Source organism: Mandrillus leucophaeus, unplaced genomic scaffold (assembly GCF_000951045.1).
Source record: "Mandrillus leucophaeus isolate KB7577 unplaced genomic scaffold, Mleu.le_1.0 Scaffold13, whole genome shotgun sequence".
Classification (NCBI taxonomy): Eukaryota; Metazoa; Chordata; class Mammalia; order Primates; family Cercopithecidae; genus Mandrillus; species Mandrillus leucophaeus.
In genome coordinates, this window is record NW_012101254.1 from 4,826,427 (window position 1) to 4,834,018 (window position 7,592).

At 52.7% G+C, this 7,592-nt stretch overlaps 1 protein-coding gene across 1 annotated transcript in view; it reads right to left on the bottom strand.

Annotated features, from left to right (window-relative positions):
* Positions 1-1,672: 1,672 nt before the first annotated feature.
* TMEM214 (transmembrane protein 214) overlaps positions 1,673-7,592 on the bottom strand; it is a 13,852-nt gene continuing 7,932 nt past the window's right edge. The window contains exons 3-15 of the mRNA XM_011972659.1: positions 7,337-7,419; positions 6,800-6,905; positions 6,606-6,687; positions 6,214-6,315; positions 5,689-5,830; positions 5,153-5,244; positions 4,858-4,906; positions 4,575-4,688; positions 4,225-4,342; positions 3,558-3,654; positions 3,203-3,371; positions 2,905-3,056; positions 1,673-2,655 (exon numbers count right to left, since the gene is read on the bottom strand). Of these exons, the coding sequence (XP_011828049.1) occupies positions 2,529-2,655; positions 2,905-3,056; positions 3,203-3,371; positions 3,558-3,654; positions 4,225-4,342; positions 4,575-4,688; positions 4,858-4,906; positions 5,153-5,244; positions 5,689-5,830; positions 6,214-6,315; positions 6,606-6,687; positions 6,800-6,905; positions 7,337-7,419 (1,433 nt within the window). The 3' untranslated portion in view covers positions 1,673-2,528. The remainder of the gene's footprint in view (positions 2,656-2,904; positions 3,057-3,202; positions 3,372-3,557; positions 3,655-4,224; positions 4,343-4,574; positions 4,689-4,857; positions 4,907-5,152; positions 5,245-5,688; positions 5,831-6,213; positions 6,316-6,605; positions 6,688-6,799; positions 6,906-7,336; positions 7,420-7,592) is intronic.

Below are 7,592 nucleotides of genomic sequence, written 5' to 3' on the forward strand. Positions count from 1 at the left end.
ACCTGGGAGGCGGAGCTTGCAGTGAGCTGAGATTATGCCACTGCACTGCAGTCTGGGAGACAGAGCGAGACTCCGTCTCAAAAAAAAAAAAAAAAAAGAACTGCTAATAAAGTTAGTAAGAGATAACCATACTCAAAACTGCCCTTCAGCTTTATGGTGTGTTATCGGTTGACCTTCAGCTGTGTGAAGTTACTGTCCAGATGTGACTGAGGTGTCAGCTCCTTTCGGTTCTTCCAGTAACAACCATAGTTACAGTGTGACTGCCCCACCCATCAGCATCACTGTCATACACTCTGCTAGCCCGCGCTGGTTCAATTTACTGGCTCCGCTTGGACTCTTGTTTGTTGACAGCTCTGCAAAAATGAAACGTCTCGACATCTGGTTTTGCTTTAACGCAGAGCAGGTGCAGTGTTGGACTAGTTCTCCACAAAGGAAAAATTTCAGACAATTTCAACACTGGGTCAAAAAACTTTATCTATTGAATAAAGTCAATTAAGCTTAAGCTGTCAGTGTGGAGATGGCAATTAACCTAAGTTGATGAAAAATGTTGCTCCCCAGGATTTTAGTGTCAGAAGTTAAATGAACCCAGCAAGGTAAATATAGTCACACATTAGAAGCCAACACAGCACTGTGGCATCCTTGGTTTGCTGGATGCAGCCTTGAACTTCTAGAAGTTATCACCGAACTTGTCCTCCCTGTGCCATTGCCGACCCATTCTCACAACTGCCACCTTTCTCCAACTTGCCTTGAACACAGGCCAGTTCTCCTGCCCAGCAGTCCCAAAACCTTGGCCCTTTGCCAGGTAGTTTATCTTCTCTGGGAAGATGGTCATGGTTAATTGCCACTAGGAGAGAAAGGGGTCTGCTTGTGGGCTAATTCCAGAGGAAAGGCAGCAAACACATGAGATGCTGTTATATTCATGACCTCACTTTGGGTCGATATTTTCTTACATCTGCTACTTTATATTCGAACCACTGAAAAAGCAGAGTGTCTCAGGGCTCCACGTGAGAAGGGAAGTGGTAACTGGCCATCATACCTGCTGAGCATCATGGGAGTTTATGAGGGAAGCGGAATCTGCTTTGAGAGCTGCTAGAGCATATCTCTAGTACTGCTGACTTGAAACATTCAAGGAAATCAAACTGAGAACTAAGAAACCAGCAGTTAGATCTAACTTCTCTCTAGTATTGCTGACTTGAAACATTCAAGAAAACACATCTGAGAACTAGGAAATCAGCAGAGTTATCTAACTCCTTTTAGTCTCAAGTCAAAAATAAAAAGGGGCTTTGGCGATAACCCTTGGACTCATGTGTCCTTGGAGTTCTAAATCTTTCACTCACTGCTCTATAAAATGAAGGTCCTGGCAAGGAAAGGACATCTCCTGGTCACTGGCCAAGAATTCCCCTAAGAGACGGCCCCCTGTTTTTCCAAGCACAAAACTATCAAGGCAAATTTGGGATATGAATCAGTGACAAGTCAGACAGTATAATTAGCGTAGCAAGAGAAGTGTCTGTAACACCCACCAGGTCAAACTTTAGAACCATGGATGTGGCCTTCCCCACCAGGAGCTTAATTACAGCCATGGCTACAGTCTTCAGGAGGGCAAGGGCCCAAGATTTTGTTATTCTGAACCATAATTAGGGGAATTTCTGTATGAGGATGCAGACAGGAATGCTAGAAATCAAATCTGTGTCCTTTATTCCACCTGGTAGGCATACCCAATAACCATATGCTGAGTCCTGTCTCAGGTTGATGGAGGGTTCCCTGGGCCCAAGGCACACAACTACCTGGGCTCTGCTCTCCAGACAGATGATAGGAAGGATGGACAGTGGAGAGAAGCTGAGCCTTGTGACAGAGTCCCCCAGCATGATGGGGAATGGAAAGTTGGAAGAAGTAGGACTATGAAGGAGGAGACAGGAAGGGGCTTAGAGGCATTTGGGGCAGGTTGGGCATTTTGAAGTGAGAGGCATTTCCATCCAGCCCCCCATGTCCACTGACAGCCACACCCAGGCTTCAGGTGGAGGTGAGGCTGCTGTTTCCCAACATGGTGCTATATTCTTCTGGAAGCCCCTTTCCTTCTGCTGTGGCTAGAGCTGTGACCAAGAATGGGAACAGGAGACTGCTAAAGTCTGGAGAAGCAGGAATCATTTGTCAGAAGAACACAGAAGCCACCTGCTGGGAGTTCTGTCTTTTTGGAGATAAGCTGTTTGGGGTTTAGAAATGAGATGGAAGGAAGTGGAAGGCAGAGGGCAAGGGCGGAGTTGTGAGAGGCTACCATCACAAGGATGGAGGCTGGGGGCCATGTGCAGTAGGTCCAGAAAAGTGTTCAGTGGAATTGTGGGTAGGAGGCTGAGATGCCGCTGGGCCCTGTCCCCACCAAAGATGGAAGAACTGAGGTGGAGGCAACTGGCCACTTGCCTAGGAGAGAACTCAGGCACCAAGTTAAAAAAGACTCCCATGAAGAACTGCCACCTTCTACCCGCTGCAGTCTTGGTTTGCCCACGCAGAAATCAGTGGCCAGGGAGCAGGGCCTACTGCTGGGATATCAGGGCAAGTGCCCAGTCCAAGAAAGCCACTGTGATGTCCTGTAGGCAGAGCCAGGTCCAGTGGACAGCCTCACTGAGCTGTGTCTTCATGCAGTCCCAGGTCACCTCACCTCTGGAAAGAAAGTGGAACATTTTTGAGTATGCACGTGTGTAGCTGTGTCAACTCTCGGGGCTGAAAACTTAGACCCACAACCCTCATCCCAGGGTGGTCAGGGATGGGCAGTCAATTAAGCTTAAGCTGTCAATTAAGGATGCAGCGAGGGGCAGGACAGTGTGGGAGACTGGTCAGAGATGGCTTGTCCCTGGGGCCCGGGAATGGGGCTGCTGGGGATCCTGCTGGAGCCCTGGGCAAAGGTCTCACCTGCATGCCTCATGGCAGTGCTTGTGGGCGCTGGCCAGGGCCTCAAGCAAGAGGTGCCACAATGGCAGCAGTACATTCTGGTAGAAAAGCAGGGGCAGCTCTCTCAGATAGTGGAGCAGCTGATTCAGGGAATCAGGGAGCTGGATCTGTAGCTGGACCATGGAGAATGGATGGGGTCAGAGTATTCAGGGAACTGCATCCTGGACCTAAGGACTCAGGCCACACAATGCTGCTCCTTTCCCAGAATTCTGCTCCTGGGAAAACCAGCCCGTCATGTGACTCCCTGTCTCTGACTTACCCTCTGAGAGAGGCTGGTGAGGCTGTCACCAAACCAGGCAAGATGAGAGGCACAGTGGGCAGAAAAGAAGCTGACTGTGGCATTGGTGTGAGCCCAGGCCAGCTGCAAGCTGGGCCGCACCATGGTGAGCAGGTGAGAGCCCCAGACAGGCAGTGTCTCCTCCAGCCAGCTGTGGAAGATGGAAGTGGGGGAAGAGGGCTCTGAGTCTCCTCAGGCACCGCTTAGCTCCCAAGAAACAGCTGGGGAAATGGAGGCCGTGGGAAAGGAGAATCACAAGTGCTTCCCACTGTCACCTCCCTGACACCCAGGCCTTCTCTCTTCTGCCTCTCCTCTCCCCTCCCTGGGAGAAGCTCACCTGTAGCCTTGCAGACTGTAGGAGTAGAGCTTGGCACACGCTTGTTGGCTAGCAGGTAAGAAACCAGATGTTCGAAGCAACCGGCCAGTAAGGGAGGCTGAGTAAAGGGGGCCTCTGGTGAGCCGGGAGATGAGAGGGGCAGGGACTGGGGAGACAGACACTACAGGGCCTAGAGCAGGCACAGCGAGGTGCTGGGCAGAGCTTTGTGTGCTCACAGGGCCACAGAGCCAGCTCCAGGCTGCTGTGGAGGAAGGCATGCAGAGTTGTCCTTCTCCTGCTGGGCCAGGTGTGCAGGAATGCAGCTGCCGGGTGGAGCCTGGGCTCAGGCTTCAGGAAGCCTCAGGTTGAGGGTCTGCCCTTCTACTTACTAGCTGTGACCTAAAGCTAATTGCTACATCTTTCTGAGACCATTTCCTCAGGAGTTAAAAGGAGGTAACACCTACTCAAATGACACCATGAATATGCAAGCACTTCTATACTGCAAAGTCCTAGTCTAATCTGAAATGGTAGTGTCATATCTGAGGACAGAAAACTCTGTCTGTAAAGTGTTTACTCTGAGGATTGAGAACTCGTGAGGACAAAGATGTGTGCTGTGGGGGCGGGGGGTGCTACACGTAGCTCTGTGCCCCTCCCATGCCATCCTCCTCACTTGCCCATTGCTGCTTACCCTGGAAGGAGCTGTGTGACCGGAGGTCATGGCACAGGAAGCCTACAGCGAAGACCAGCAGCAACAGGAGGAGCCGCATCCAGGGCAGCCGAGGACCCTGAGCCTGCTGCAACAGGCCCTGGTGGGAGGGGAGCAGGAGAGTTGTAGAAGCGAGAGGGGCTGGTCTTTGCCTCTGAGGACAGACCTCAAGCCAGGCCTTCCTGGAAGAGCGTCAAGCCTTCACATTACCCTGGAGGCAGCGGGGGGCTCCACAGACAGGTGGGGCAGGAATGTGATACAGGCCCAACCCGGGTGTGCTGAGACAGAGATGTAAGATAGCGTGTGGGCTGGAGAGGGCCGGGTGCCAGCACCTTGCAGGCCATGTCACAGGTGACGACATCCTGGTTGTTACCGCTGCCCTTCCTCAGCAGCTCCTGGTTGGTAAGCTTGAGGGACTGAATGGTTTCTTGCAAAGACTTCTGTACCTATGGACAAGAAAGGTCTGGCCTGTGAGGGAATCCAGAGCTTCCATCCTGCTTCATTTTCCATGCCAACAGGGTCCCTTCTCAGGGAAGGGACAGTGGCTGAGGAGCCCCTACTCAGAACCCAGAATCCAGACAGGGCTCAACCTGCCACGTCCTCCCAGCTCCTCACCTTCTTGGGAATCTGCTCCCAGGAGCTGAGCAAGTGCTCCAGCAGCAGGCTGTGGGGAAAGCACAACCCCTCCATCAGGTGGCTCGTGCGGCCTTGCCCATCCTCCCATCCTCCATTAGCCCTGGCTCCTTCAGGCTGAAAGACCCTCCACCTACCACCCACAGAGCAGCAGCTTCCTAAAGGTTGCTCCAGCAATGTTCCCACTCAGCCTGAGAGGTGTCAGGCCATGAGACAGTGACCCAGCCTCCCCTTCTGCTTCTAGCACAGGGACAGGCTGGCCCCCCACCCCACCTGCCTGGACTGAGACAGGTGCTTAGGGTACAGCTGCCTCCAGACGCTGGCGCTGAGGGGGTCCACTGTCAGGCACTCGGTCAGGCTGCTCAGGAGCTGCACAGCGGGACAGAGGGAGAGGCTGCTGGGGGCATGGGGCAGGCGGAGGGGGAGAGTGCTAAGAGGTGATCCCCTTCCCGTTAAGTGAGGCCACCCAGGCCGCACATTCACCCTAAGGAGTGGAGAAACAGTGTCAAGACTCCAGAAAGCTCTCTGAGAGGCTGTAAAGCGGGAGATTGGGGCTCCTGAGCTAGAGCTCTGAGCTCAAAGATCACTCATCTGCAAGTGACGGGCATCAGAAACCACCCAGACCTGAATGTGCTGTCCCTTGGGATCCATCTTCTGAGGGTGAAGCTCGAGTGAGCGGGGCAGGCAGCTGTCAACAGGGAGCTAAGGAAAAGCCTCAGAATGGGCTCTGTGAAGGCAAGGCCTTTGTCAGCAGGTAGGGACCGCTGCAGTTGACCCCTGGGGAAGGAGAAGCAGCCTCCCACCACGTCTCACCTCTTTCTTCATCTCAGGGGGACAGCTAGGGGTGGCTCTGGACAGGAAAGAAGGGAAGTAGGTATGCAGGGTGGAATCTGGCTTTGCTCCAAATGCCAGCACCTTCAGTCGGGGGTAGAGCTGACATAGCTGCTCCTGCAGGCTGGGTGGGGTGGGGAGGAAAGCCAGGCATAAGCTATAAATGGAGCTGTATGATGTGAACCTTTTGCTTGCTTCAGAGCCCATGCCTGCCTGGGGGGAATAGCCACTGAGGACCTTGCAATGGCTCTGAATCTTTTTACTCAGAGACTCCTTGGAAATCTGTTGAAAGCCATGGACCCTATCCCTAAGAAAATGCCCATATGCCAATCACACTCAAGGGTCCATATAATTTCAAGGGATCACTGTTCCCTTGAAACCTACTCTTGAACTTCCAGGTTGCAAATCTCAGATCTAGGATGGCTGGGGAAGAAGGGATGGGAAAATGTAACGTGGTTCTGGTGCTGGGGGTCCCTTCACAGCAGGTGTGCCCCAGGGCAGTCCTACCTGGGTGTCAGGGAGTTGTTCGGCATATAGGCAAAGTCCAGAAGTGGGAAGAAGTCCTTGGGGCCAATCATGCCGAAGCCCTTGGTAAGGTTGGGATGCATCCTGTGGGGATGAAGAAACAGGTTCGCTGGACACCACCACCCATGCCAGCTGTTTCGGTCATGACCCCAGCTAAGCCAACATCTAGGAAAATGGGTGTAAACTCTACCCCATCTGCCAGCCCTTAATAGCTCCCTCTTCTTCCTTCCTCACCATCACATTCTAAGATGGTGGGAGAAGCTGGTCCTGATTTTCCTCATATCCCTGGAGACCAAGATCACAGCCTCCCATTTTGCTAAAACAGCCATCTGGGACACCCTGAGCCTTCCCCTCGCTGCCCTTCCATTACTCACAGGAGCAGCCGATCCAGGTATGTGATGGCAAACGGAGAAAGAGACTTGATGCCCAGCACAGGCAGCATGATCCCCAGCCACACTGTGGAGGTGAAGGTCAGGAGGGAAGCCTCAGGCTTGCACCTATTAGGGGCATCAAAGAGGAGTTTTCCGGTTCCGAGACCCTCCCTCTTTCTTCCCTATTTCCCTGTTACCTTTCAGTCCCTCGGTGAGGTTGGCAAAACCCGCTTGACCCAGGGCCCACATGATGGTCAGACACTTGGCTGGTCGGCTCTGGTGGGACCTCAGTAGTTCCAGGAACTGAGGAGACCGGTAGGGAAGGCAGATTGGGATAGGACAAAACACCAGGAGCACCCCCAAAGACAGGCGGGAAGGGAGATGTCAACTGGAAGAGGGAGGACAGGCCGAGCAAGAGTGGAGCACTATGACCACGTGGTGCAGGGACTGTTTGTGGGCTTCACCTATACTCTGCCATTGGCTGGATGACTGAGCCTAGGAAAGTTACTGAACTCCTCTGTGGCTCAATCTTTTCATTTATAAAAATGGGAAATAATAGCAGTACCTGGCTGCTATGTTTCCAGAGCAGACACACAGTAAGTGCTAATAGTATTACCTATTATTACTAGGCTTATAGGTCTTCCACTATCCCAAACCTGAGTCCAACAATGTAGATTCTGCCCAGACTCCCCAGTCCTAGCTTCCTGGTGTCCCCACCACCACTGAGAGCTCACCTTGCCTAGGTTTGCGGTGGCAATCTTGGGCTTGTCTTGCAGGATGGCCTGGATACAGATGCGGTAACCATGTAGTGACTCCCCTGGAGAGATACACATTCTCATACCTACTCACATTACTTGGCATCCCAAACCTGAAATCTCCCATTTGTCAGTGGTGAGCCCAGGCCCCAGGTCCACTGACTCCTAACTTCCTCCACCCTTTCCAAAAACAGTGTCAAGGTTAGCACATTTCCCTACTGGAAACAGAACCACT